Here is a 13,392-nt window from a genome sequence, read left to right on the forward strand (position 1 = left end):
AAATTTTTGGACGGATATTTCCAAAGAGAAGAGTCATTTGGTCTTTAATATGCTTTAAACCGCAAACCGCCACTTTAATTGATTGTTTATTGCGTTTACACTTATTTATTAATATTCTTTTAGTTACATATTTTGTTAGAGTTAAATTATTTTGCTTTGATTTCAAATGTACAGATCGTCTAAAAATATGAGCGGAAGCGCACAAGTTAGCGCATGCGTAGAAGTTATAATCGGCTTCCGGGTTCAGGTCGGCAACTGACAAGTCCGAAAAACGGTCTCCTATATTCAAAAACATTGTTTTACGTTGTAAAATTCAGCGTTCGTCTTGATGTCTGGTGCGAATGAAGATATTTTTGACAGCATTGTGGTAGCAGAAGAAAGGTGAGTCTTGTGTCACCACTCTAATGACATTAGAACATCTCTAAGCAGGTTTTAGGCATGGAAACAAAAACTTCTCTGGTCAACATTAATCAACTTTTATCACGTCCGTTATATTTCAAACTCTACTTGTCTGGTAGAAATAGAATGCTTTCTAGCGTCTTTCTGTTGACAATAGCAGGTCCGATTCAAGCAAATGTCTAGTGAGAGATTGCATTACTCTTAAATGTTTTTTAATTCAGTTTCCGAGGGGAAGGATACAGGGAGGGCTTTGACAGAGGGACCCATCTAGGACTGCAGGACGGACGCAGACATGGAGTCAGTCATGGCGCAAAGTTGTCCTCTGAGGTCAGTCAAAAGATTCCTTTTCTACATTTGAGTAAGTGGTCTTCAGTGTGTTTGCATCCCTCAGTGTGAACACTTTGGAGTGGAACACCCCATTAAACATTCAGTTTTTCAGAAATGTCTAATGTCATTTTTACCTCTGGAAAAGAAAATGGTTAAAATGTAAGCAAAATCGATTCGTTATTTATTGACCAAAAGATTTAAAAAATATATCTGTATTGTAACAGGACCCCCTACTTAATAACTATAGTGAAACCCAGGCCCAGATTAAGTCTGCAAGGGCCCAACAAAGTCTTGGAAGCCGGGTCCGACACCTGGTGCATCCACATGCTGTCTGGGAAGACTGTGTTGTGATTGCAGCTAGCTACAACTTGTGGTCAGCTTCAAATACTATCTTCCTCAGACTTCGGTCAAAATCCTTTCAGGTTAAACAGCCAAGTCTTGATGGTGTTTTGACCGCAGCTTGCTGCAGGGCATGTGGATAGCTCCTCCAAAATGTATGAAGAGGAGTTACTGGGAGTTAAGGGGAAACTGTTTTCTCTCTGATTTTGGCTGGTGCATGCGGGCCCCATGTTGGTGTGGGCCCTCGGCCCATGCCAATAATGCCCATTGGTTAATTCGGCCTTGGTGACACCCCCTTTGATTGATGCAGCCCATGAAATATAGTCATTGTGTTCAGAAAGGTCGGTCTGAGTCATAAATGTAAAAAAAATTAACTTCTTATGCAGCTCTACTGGTAACTGTGAACTCTGATCTTATCCGCTGCAGCAGAGGTAATGCTTGGTCTTCCTTTCTCAGAGCGCTCCGTATGAGAGCCAATTTCATTATAGCATTTGATGGTTTTTGTGATGAAACTTTATACATTCAATGTTTTTTTTAAAAAATCTTCTGGATGACTGACCTTTAAGTAATGATAAATGGTTGTTTATCTTTACTTGTTAAGAGGTTGTTGCCATAATAATTATTAAAACCGTGAAATAGAGCTGTCAGTTGTCTACCAATGCTACTCTCACACGATACACCTGATGACCTCAAACACAATAAGAACATAAAACCTTTTTTATTTACTTGTTATTTATTTGTTTTCATGTCTTTGTTGTTAATCTATATTATAGAAAGTCCTAAAAATGAAGAAAGACTAAGAAGATGTGTCCAAACATTTGACTGGTTCTGGATGTGCTGATGCTTAAAAACACCACAGCCGTTTTTAGTTTATTCTAATTTTTCCACATGACTGAACTTTTGTGTGGGTCTTTAACCTGCTTCTGCTAACTGTGACTTGTTCATTCAGGTTTCCTTCTATTATGGGTTTGCTATCACATGGAAATGTCTACTCCAACTGAATAACGATGTGAAGTCAAGGTGAGGTTCCGGAGATTTTCCGGCTTTGAGTTTTCACTGGAAAATCCATTATTTGATGCGTTATTACTTACCGTATTTTCTGGACTATATGTCGCTCCAGAGTTAAGTCGCACTAGCCAAAAAATGCATAATAAAGAAGAAAAATTGATATATAATTCGCACTGGACTATAAGTCGCATTTTGGGGGAAAATTTATTTGATAAAATCCGAGACCAAGAACATACATTTCATCTTGAAAGGCAATTTAAAATAATAATGGATTAGCAGTAGGGTTACGGTATGCTAACATAACAAATTCAGCTACATGACCCACAACGAACTGAGTACGTGTCTGCTTTGTTAACATATTAAGTTATTCAGATTACTATAGCATAAAGAACATCCAAGCAAGTTTACCAAACAATCAAGTCTCACTCCATAGACAAAGCACTACTTCTTCTTCGTTGCTAAAGGAACTCGTTCCTCAGGTACACACGCCTAGAGCGCCCTCTTGTGGTCATCAGTGTGAAAACAACAAATATGTGAAATTCTGTAATAATGTATTTATTTAACATATAAGTCGCTCCTGAGTACAAGTCGCACCCCCTGACAAACTATGAAAAAAAGTGCGGTACATGCATTATGCAACTTTAAGAAGTTCAGTTTACATTTAATTTATCTGGATATATTAATTAGTAAATTATAGGAATATATTTAACCCCTTTACCGTTTTGTGATTTGTGACCAATCCAATTTGTTGTTTAGCTGAACATCCTGGTGCATATAAGATGTCATCATAAAAGACACTACCGATCACAGATGGACCAGGGTTAGCTAATCTTTATCTGCCACTTTAAATATGTTGCTACAGACCAAGGCTGCCAGAGTAAAGAAACAAGATCCACTGACAGGTTCTCTGCATTGTGGTTGCATCTCCTTACTATATCCAGAGTTTTAGATCTACATCATCAGAATAACAAACCATAGATACCGACTAATATACTGTGTCTGGTTTTATGGCCTCTTTTGCCCTTTCCCATTAATCGATTTAATTGGGCTTATCGGTTGAGTACCGAACTTCTGAATTTCAGTTTTTTGGATGACTGGCCAGAACATCTGACTGAATGTATTGTGTGATCATTGTGTTCTGTCAGGAAGCATTTGAAAATCCTGGAGGCTTTTCTGGGCTTGATCCAAGGTTGTCCTCATGAAGATCAACCCGAAACACTAACAGAGGATATTAAAAAACTTCGTGCCAAGTTCAGACAGGTGATTTTTTCTTCTGATGAATGATGATCTCTTTCAGAGACTTATTGTAATATATTGTTATTCTTTCACTAAATAATTAAGCTACTACATTTTTAGACTCATTTTTGTGATATACAGGCACCAGTTGGTTTTTGACACCGACCTATATTAAAGACTAAATCAAAAATATACAGACCAAGCTGATTTGGCACAAAATGCATTACAACCAGAGCTATTTAGGTTTTTTTCTTCTTTTTTTTTTAACAGAACAGAGTTTAAAGTTTAATTTCACTGTTTTTTGTTTTGATCTTAGGTCTGCTCTATCCTGGGTGTTTCTAGCGACCTGAAAGCCTTCATGAAGATTTCTGAAGCAATGTCTTTTTGAAAACCTGAGATGATCTAAACTGATTCCTTGACCAAAAATAAATAAAAAGTAGGTGGATGAGCACCAGAAATACATCAGGATTTTTGCTTATTGCAAGTTACATCCAAGTATGTCATTCTGCCCACTGAGCTTGGCTGTAGAGGTGGGTTATTTTTCTAGTTCTAACTGACAATGAATACGAAACAATGCGAGTGTGCACATAAAATGTACATGATTATGTAAACTTGTGTGTATAAGTGAATGTGCACAGGATGCTGTTACGATCTCCTTCAACTGCTACTGTTTGCTGACCCTCAGGTGCTTGGACAACCTGAAAGTGAGCTACATAATTGTAATGGAATTAATGACCATGCAGAGTGCTGAAAAGACAAAAAGAATTCAGTTTCACTGTACCATACTTGTCCTTTTAAGCATCTTTGATATTGCTGTTTATTCTGTTAACTTTAAATGAATAAAACTGTACTGGGGAAAATGACTTGGATCAAAACAGGTTCACTCATTCATAACAGTAATTCATCAATTGTCTCATACTAGTTACATGTTCACAGTTAAACAAAGATAAAGTAAATAAGGGAACACAAAGAACAAATAATACTAGGAGCTAGTGTCTTTAAAAAAAAAAAAAAACAGCATAACCAAATAGTATATTTAAGTCTTCATCGTGACAACATATGATTCATTTAACTTTTGCGGCCAACATTATACAGAATGCTGCTTAAAAAGGTAGAGCTAGTAACTGATCAACGCTCACGTTGATCAGTTACTCAAGCCCGGATTAGAGTAGAAACAGCTATTTGGAATGACATTGAACACAAGTGAATGACAGTATTAAAATTGTTTAATAAATATATAAATGGGGAAGGGAGATGCCCACGATGAGCAGAGGCAGTTCAGGACTCAGTCCATCTCCTTTTTGTTATAGCACCAGTATCACAACATGCTGGACATCATTCTGAAACAGCAGGATAAACAGAGTACTGGATAACAGTTTAAAAAGAATGGAATTTAAAATAATAAAAAAAAAATACTCATGAGGTATGGTCTAAAACCTGTCTGTATTTTTGTGAATATGAGTTATTTTGAAACGATAGTACACGATGCAAACAGAATATTGGTCAAACAGAATGTGAAAATGATGTCAAACTTTTCCTAGAAAAGCACTAAATTTTGCTATAATTACATGAATATATATATTCTTAACATTTCTATAGAAATAAACCTTAAAATGTAGCAGCAAACAACATGAGAAAAGCATTGCTTTTCAACACTGCTTTCAAACATAGCTGGGATTTGTTTTTCTATAGCAGCATTATTTGAAATGAAGACCAAATTTGATTTGTCCATCTTCATGGTTAAAATGCTTAAAATGTTTTTATCTTCCTTGAATGAAACCTACATGAAAACAGTGTCCATGTTTTGCTTCACCCAGTTATGGCCTTCTTCACCCCTCTGAAATCTAAATGAACATCTCACCTTCCCATCCCAAAGAGATAGTTCACATCTGTTCGGCTTGTGCAAAATCATTCCAATGTTCTTAACAATACTTTTTGTTTTTTAGCATCATTCCCTTCTCATAATCCATGATAATTAAGCCATTAAACAGACCGATTTAAGGACAGACTGCGTTTTAGATTAACAAATGTTTCTGGATGGCAGGGCTGCCCTGAAGGTGGAGAGTTCAACATTAGCAGCTGGAGTAACATTTTAAAAAGGCAAGCTTAAAAATAAATAGGAACAATCTACGTTATGATAATTATTATTAAAATTAACTTCATTCAGTTTTTGGCTATGCAACACTGAATTATGAATAAGGCTTCTCCTGTATGAAAGCAGGTTATCCTGTATGAAACACTCGCTAAACAAAAAGGCAATCAGGAGGTCACGGGGCAGTGATAGCCTGTACCTTTACATGACACTCCAATAATTGAATTATTGCCTCAATCCGACCAACTGCTATTGGTGCTACCTGACCAAGACATGCAGATAATTGGCGTTAGCCGACAAAATCACGTTAACCAGTAGGGATAGCGTGCATCTTGTCTGCACAACTAGTAAAGCGGAAATTTCGTACGATGAACAAAGCGATTATCCATCATCTTGTTAGAAAAATGATGGTCTGCCACCTGGCCCCACTTGTTTATCATGTGACGTAATGTGTCAACCGGTAAAAGGGGCTGTAACAACCCGCGGAAAAGACGCATGTCGCTACCTAGTGTTGAGGAGAACATTATATATCCCGTCATCGTCCCGTCAACTGGGACAATGATTATTGGGACAATTGTTCTTAGCATAGCTCGTTCAAGCTGTGAATGTAAACGTATTGAAACTCATGACCGCGTCGAGAATCATTCAGGTTTCTTTAAAAAAATAAAATAAAAAAAATTCCAGGTCAAGTCCTTTTTTCTCATTAGATGAAGCAATAGCTTCTTCTCCAACCCAAACCCTTCATTTTATTTTTATGTAACCAGTAAATATTGTAATATTGTAAACCCACAACATCCAGGTAAATTAAGTGTATTTTTTTGCCCAATCCTGAATCTTGGCAGTCTGCACTTAGGCAAATGGTGTGTCTCAAAAACACTTTTTAAATCAATATGTGTAGTAATAGTAGTACTATTGGTAGTAGTAGCAGCAGCAGAAGTAATAAAAGTATTAGAAAGGAGGAATTGGCCTACCTGAGGAAAAAAGGTCTACAGGTGTGGGTAGGAAGTCTAAATACAGGATGTGTATTTCTACTGTAGACAACAGTTTGGAATATTTTCATTTGCAATTTGAGTCTGCAAATATTTTACTATATCTAGTTTAAAAAATTAGAAAAAAATATTTACTCCAAAAAATGTAACTTGAACTGGAACCCACATTCGTCAACAGCAGCTGTTGTTGGTGTTTCTCTCTTGGTCAAATCAAAAGCACGTGTCATTTCCAGGATCACAGAAAAAAAAGCTTACTTGATTCCATCCAGGCACACATGGACATCAGCAGCTTTGGGATGAGATGCCAGCCATGCTAGCCTTTAAGCCAGTCACCACCTTTACACCTTTTTGCTGAAGACGAGGTCCATTACCCACCATCGCTATCAGCGGGTTCAGATGTTGATATCTCTCACATCCGTTGGGGTGCAGGACAGGTCTGCATCACTGGCCACACATTTTGGTTCTTTGGTGTTGTTGTGGTGCTGAACCTGCTGCAGGCTGGACTCCAGTAGAGACTCTATCTGCTCTTGACATGCCCGCAAGCAGTCCTGCAAAACACAGTTTAAAATAAATAAATGTGACAACCACTTCATGTTAGAGTGTCACACTGTATTGGAATGTGTCTGCATACCGGGTCACTGCCAATGACCTGTGATAGCAGGTTTGTGAGGTTCTGAGAGGAAAATGAGGCATCGAGGCTCTTCAGATAGAGACCCTGTACAGCTGCTACTACGCTGCCTGCTGCAACCATTGATGGAGGACTTGCAATAAAGTTGACATCTGACAAAATAGGAATATTATTACAAAACTCTACTCCACTATCAGTCTAGTCATTAGCTTGGAATACAGTGTCACCATAGACAGTGGCCTTGATCTGAATAAGAAATTTATAAATGAGGAAAGTCTACCGACATTCGGATTTAATCCTTCATCAAACCTCTGTGTCAACATTAAACTGTATAACCTGTACAACTAGTTTTAAAAAGGCAATGGATGAATATTTTCTCCTGTTTGACTTAATCTTTCCTTGTGCTTTAAATTCAGCTACAATACAGCTATTGCTTTTATATGACTGTTTGTCCTGCAGCCCAAAGTCACTATAGACCAAACTAGCTGATTTTTTTCTAACTCTTAAAATCACAATGGAGGAAAAAAATAGCACCTAAAAATAAGTTGTTTGAAATTAAGAAATTGCAACTTTAAAATGACATCAGTTAAAATGGTCTTTTTCTGTAATTCTGTGACATTGCCTGGTAAGGAATGCACGTTTTCCCTCACCTGTGGCACAAAGAGCAACAAATGTCTGAGCATGTTTTCTCAGGATGTGCTTGGTGGATGGAAAGATCCTCAGCTTGGACAAGAAGTGCTCAATGAAATCATGCGGCATGACTGAAGCCAAGTCCCACTTCAGTTTGCTCAGAACCAGCAGCTCCATTTGCTGTGAATAGGTCAAGACATAAGCAAACCACATGCATCAAACGAGACAGCTGGGAAGAATAGCTGTACATTTTTGTTCAGTCAAACGTAATTGATTGCATTTAGAGAGGTGACCACAGGGTGGCACTATGTTGCTAATCACGATCTTAAGGCAATAATTAAAAAAAAAAAGTCATAACATAGACCTCTGCTGTTTGTTATGAATGTTGAAAATCAGGTCAGCGATTTAGATGCAATTCAGACTGCTAAAAAAATATATAAACAATCAAGAAATCCGGGTTTAAGTACAAAATGTCCTGTTTAGATTGTGATAGTGATGATTTGCAAAACCAGCCATGCAGGCCTACTGTAGGACTATTTGTCCATATGTGGATAAATTACCAGCAGCTCTCCAGGATGGACAGAGTTGTCTGTATAGATGCAGAGTTTTTCCACTGATAATGGCACCGTCTCCTTCATCTTTGATGCGAGAAACATGCACGTTGCCCCCAGAAGTTGTAGTCTTGTTTTACTGGTGGCTTCCACTGATAAAAATCTGTCCAAATAGTTCATAGCCAGAGGGAAAACCTCCTCTTCACATTTCTGTTCCTCACAGACCTGAAGGGAGAGATGTACTCATTAGATAAAAGAAAAAAAGTCTTTCATTAGGATAAATATCTGATCCAGTTCCAAGAATATAGAAAATTACAGTCCAAAACAACTAATTATGGGAAACCACCAGCAGCAGCAGCTTCAATAACGATTCTTAAACTGATGTTTAGCTGTATTTATTCATTTATTTATCCCTCTAAAGAAAATCAGCATAGCTCATGCAACTACATCCTTTTCACAGAAAAGTTTACAAATATGTAAATATTTGAGGGATAGATTCAGCACAGCAACATGTGCCCCCCCCCCCCCCCCCCACCACCACCACCACCACCACACACACACACACACAAATCTATTTGGACAAATTTAATCAGTAAACCCATTGCACTGGTTTGTAAAGTATCGATGTTAATCACATTTAATAGAAATATCTAGATTTAGACAAAAAAAATAAATATGGCGCGCAACTCTGCCACCGGCCACAATGCATACGTGTACATTGCTGTTATTTTGTAATAATTTTCACTTCTTACATGTCATAACCTAGCACCATTTTTTTTTAAAAAAAAGATCAGAAATGACGGACGCGTTACGTGTCGCACATGTATGCAGATTAAAGACGCTTAAATGTGGGCACCAGTCCTCTAAATAAAGTTAAAGCTTACTACAAACAAACCTCCAACATCCAAGTGGCAGCAATTTTCCTCATTTTGGGCACAAGTTCTTTCTGCACGCACTTAAAGTAGTTTGGAGAGGGTAAATAATGTTCCTCTGCCTTCAACATAGTCAGGAGGACTCGGTCGTTGAGCAGGTTGGCGTCCTGGTAGGCTCTCCTGATGGAGTCCACTTCGCAGCACAGCAGTTTCTCCCCCATAGCAGCCTTTTCCACCAAATATTACCACACTCGCTGGTGGAGAAAGTACAGCCACAGAACTTTGAAATATCGCTGAACGTCTGAGGTTAACGATTAAATCACTTTGAGATGGCAGAACTGTTGCATGTTGTTGGTGTACGAGTGCCCGAAGAAAGTCCCCTTTTTCCTCCGAATAAAAAAAGTCTGCCGACTGCCACCTCTCTTTCTCTCTGTCTGTGTCCCCTGTCTTTCTGTCTTTCTGCCCCCGTGTGATGGACGGTGGCCGACACGGTCGTTCCTTCCTCACCCAAATAACTGTTTAGAATTGCAGGTTTTCACATTCTTAGGATTCCTCGCTGCTTTTGAGTTGTATTACCGTAATTCTTTAGTCATGCACAACAAGTCACCAGAAGAAGTTCAGTATTTAAAAACAGACTCACTCTTATTTTCATGTTTTTGTTTGAAACAAACACTTCAACAAAATGCCCAGCTGCCCAAAATGAACAGGTGTTGACGTTGCTTTTATTTTGAAAAAAAACCCCAAGAATTATATGCATATTAAATTAAACACTTGAGAAATGCCATTTATCTAAAAGAATAGGATACATAAAGTAGTTTGATTCGATATACTTTAACTAGTTATTAACTATTTATTAGAAGTGTTCAATGCTAGATAACATTTACAAATCTGTAATTGCCTTTATTGCACATAGCTGGCATTTTCTCTTGTTTGTATTATTTAACAACATTTTGAAATATTCTTGATGCAGATTCATTTTTAATAACATTTACTACATTTGACGAATCATTTTAATGTTGTAAAAGAAAATTGGCTGTCTGGATAAAACAAAGGGGTCTGGAGCATGTGACTTTTGTCGTGAGTGTCTTCTAGCAGCTTTATGGTAACAGAAGAAGGACGTGTTTAAAGGGACAGCAGAGGCTCTCCTAGTCCACAATGGACATCCAGTCAAATCTCAGACAACAGATTACAAATTCAGATTGCAATTTCTCCAAACATAGATTTCCTTGCATTTTTTTCCTTTCAATTTATCAATTTATATGTACTATTTCTTATTATTTTCTTAATCACATTTTTTAAAATTTAAAAGCTCTTTTGACCACAATGGTGAAAGCATAATAGTAAAGCCAGATAAGAGATGTTGAACAAAAATCCATGGTGATTAAATAAACAGTGATCAATTATTTGGATTTTGCTGCTATGGTAAGACATTTCAAAATATTGACCATGGAATGCTGATGTCAGCAAAGCTATTAAAGCCTGTTGGCAGAGAGAATAGTTTATATCTCACAATTATTAGAGTAATTTTTTTTTCATGAATTTTACTTGTGTGGCCCACCTTCTAACATCCTATTCACCAAAGATAAGACCAGAATGGTTGAGAGCATTTGCTCATAGCATTAGTTCCAAACACATTACCATTCTTCACCAATGCCACTTGATAGTAACAATACCTTAATGTTCAATAATTACTTCAAATGTATTTATTTCTAAATATATATAATCTCATATTGTTTGACTGTGTGACACACACACACACACACACACACACACACACACACACACACACACACACACACACACACAGAAGAAAGAGCAAAAGGAGGCGGATAAAGAGTGCTGGTTTTTGTGAATGAAGTTCTGGCTGTTCTCCACAATGACCCTGTAAAGATGGATGGGCAGACTGTCATGAAAAGTGATCTTCAAACGCAGGTCAGTGGGCAGTTTGTCTGTGTGCGTATCCTGCACAAAAAGTGACCTACTGACACCTCTGTTCTGGTGAGATGGGTTGGTGCTTAAAGGCTGTGTGGGGCCAAGGGCAAGGATAAATGGAAAAACCCCAAGACAATGGTTGGTAGTTGTTTTGAATGGGGGCAGGGGTGGCTTGGAATGCATACATCCCATATCAGAGAGACACAGCTTAAGTCAGCTGCTCTGATAAGTATTTGAAATTTGTGCATTTAATATATTTTTTCCAATAAGTGGCATATTTTTAATTTATCCAAACATTATAAAGATGGCATGTAGACTGAAACTATAACATATAGATATATTTTCATATAATACAGAGTGAAAAAAAAAATGAAATCCTAACAATCAAATCAGTCTTAAAGGAAATGGGTATGTGTGTAAGTAATGGTTATTATGGAAAGAAAGCCTGTTACCAGACATTTGCCAGTTCACATTTCCAAACCAGCAGGAGCTTTGGGTGGGGAAGTTGAAAGCCACCACAAGTTCCCTCCCTCATCCTCCCCATTTTGGGACCTTCAGAGAGGATTTTAACCCCTAAATGTTCCCAGAGTCTCGCATGTTTGCTGCCCACTGCTACTTAGGATATTTTGAATGGGGAGAGCTCTATTTGAGTGTATGTACATGAGATTCTGTAAAGCGCCTAGAAACAATTTTGATTGTAACAGATGCTATATAAATAAAGGTTGATTTGAATTTATGGTAAAATAACTCATTCATATCATTAGAATTCTGTCCTGATTTCACCTGGTGTGCATGTTCATATATGAAACAAAAACTGTAAAGTTGATTATATAGTAAAACTCATATTGTTGTTTGCTCTTTAAGGCAATAAATGGCTATGACACTCCTACTTTAACCTGGAGTCTTATTCAAGAAAATGCATTTCAAATAAGGCTACTATGTTTACCAAAGTAAATAGTTAAGCCAAAACAAAAAGCAACTAGTCATCATTTGTAGCAGCATGTGTGTCAGTTTTAGCATTACGTAATTGCATATATTATTATTATTATTATTATTATTATTTTAACTTGCTATCTCATTTCAATAACACTGAAAGTCTTAATGAATGGGATGGATACCGACTTTGACAGAGATCATGCATAAAACACTCCAGATAATTGTACTACTGGAACCAATATTGTCTAATCAATTAGGGACAATTTAATCAGTGACACACACGCACACACACACACACAGTATATACAAAGGCTTTCAACGTGAACATATTTTTGTCATGTTATCACAATATTGTATTAATATCACTCATTATAATGCTACTCTTGTCATACAGACATTTAGAGCAATTACTGGAATTGGGGTGGATATTATTTCACATATTTATTTATTTCATTATATCGCATGCACATCAAAATCAGACTACACTTGTTGCTCGATTGGCACTCATAATTAATGCAACCAATCTTTCTGCCTACAAAGGACTTTGTAGTATCTGGATCATGGGTGGTGTCAGCCACCTCCCCCTGCTATGTAGCAATTTGCACTTTATTATTTTGTTGGGCCACACCGGCTGATCCTTCATGTCACACCACAACAATCCATAAACAATTTAGCCAGCGAGGTAACAGCCACAGCCAAATCAACAACAATGATGGATGAGTTTATGTGACAACAGTTGGTGTTGTGTTTGTATGTTCTTCTTTTGGGGCACCTAGGAGCCAACATGAACATTGTGTTAATGGGGGAATGCGGCCAATGAATATTGCAATGGGCTTGTGGAGGACACAGCCACTCCACAACCACTTCTCAACATTTTAAAATAAATCCCCATTTTGAGTTTTGAAATACTGAGTTCTTTCAGGTATCAAGGCAGACTCCATGTTGTTCCAATAATACTTGGCCATACTAGATCACTTCAGGTTGGGGTTTCTAAAGCTTCTGCTTCCAGTTCAGTGACAAAATGTAGCTCATGTGAGGATTGCATAGGCCTGCTTGAGTGAATTCACAACCGAGATATCTGAGGTGGTCGTCAAGTCACATTCAGACTACTCTGGGCCGATTCTTGTCAAGCTACAGCGTCCATGTGCAATTTATGTTATTGAATTAGTGCATGCATTTGGTTTCTTTGTGTGTACGTAAAGTCACTTATTGAACACAACTAGTTTGGGGATTTACTGTCATATTTCTGTCAGTGCTCGATCTCAGCCCAGAACCCAATCTGAACCATATCGCTTTTCTGTATGCGCCAACCAATTAGCATTTACTGACATTTCAGTAGATGTTGAATGGCATGTTTGTGTTTTATTTTGTAATTTTTTGTTTCGTGTTTTTTTTTTTGGTAGTTTTGTTTCCTGATTACATGTGGGCAGTAAGTTCTACCTTTCTTTAAGTA

The 13,392-nt window shown here is 37.5% G+C and overlaps 2 protein-coding genes across 2 annotated transcripts; one reads left to right on the plus strand and one right to left on the minus strand.

Annotated features, from left to right (window-relative positions):
- The first annotated feature begins 217 nt into the window (after nucleotides 1-217).
- Nucleotides 218-4,169, plus strand: lto1 (LTO1 maturation factor of ABCE1). The gene is made up of 5 exons (XM_003969435.3): nucleotides 218-381; nucleotides 621-726; nucleotides 2,015-2,085; nucleotides 3,219-3,333; nucleotides 3,626-4,169. The coding sequence occupies exons 1-5, from the start codon at nucleotides 329-331 to the stop codon at nucleotides 3,695-3,697; spliced, it is 417 nt and encodes a 138-aa protein (XP_003969484.1). The 5' UTR covers nucleotides 218-328; the 3' UTR covers nucleotides 3,698-4,169.
- ccnd1 (cyclin D1) lies at nucleotides 4,101-9,624 on the minus strand. The gene is made up of 5 exons (XM_029846379.1): nucleotides 9,095-9,624; nucleotides 8,209-8,424; nucleotides 7,669-7,828; nucleotides 7,022-7,170; nucleotides 4,101-6,938 (listed from the first exon to the last, which is right to left on the minus strand). The coding sequence occupies exons 1-5, from the start codon at nucleotides 9,290-9,292 to the stop codon at nucleotides 6,783-6,785; spliced, it is 879 nt and encodes a 292-aa protein (XP_029702239.1). The 5' UTR covers nucleotides 9,293-9,624; the 3' UTR covers nucleotides 4,101-6,782.
- Nucleotides 9,625-13,392: the final 3,768 nt, after the last annotated feature.

The sequence above is a fragment of the Takifugu rubripes genome, chromosome 13, assembly GCF_901000725.2.
Source record: "Takifugu rubripes chromosome 13, fTakRub1.2, whole genome shotgun sequence".
NCBI classification, from domain to species: domain Eukaryota; kingdom Metazoa; phylum Chordata; class Actinopteri; order Tetraodontiformes; family Tetraodontidae; genus Takifugu; species Takifugu rubripes.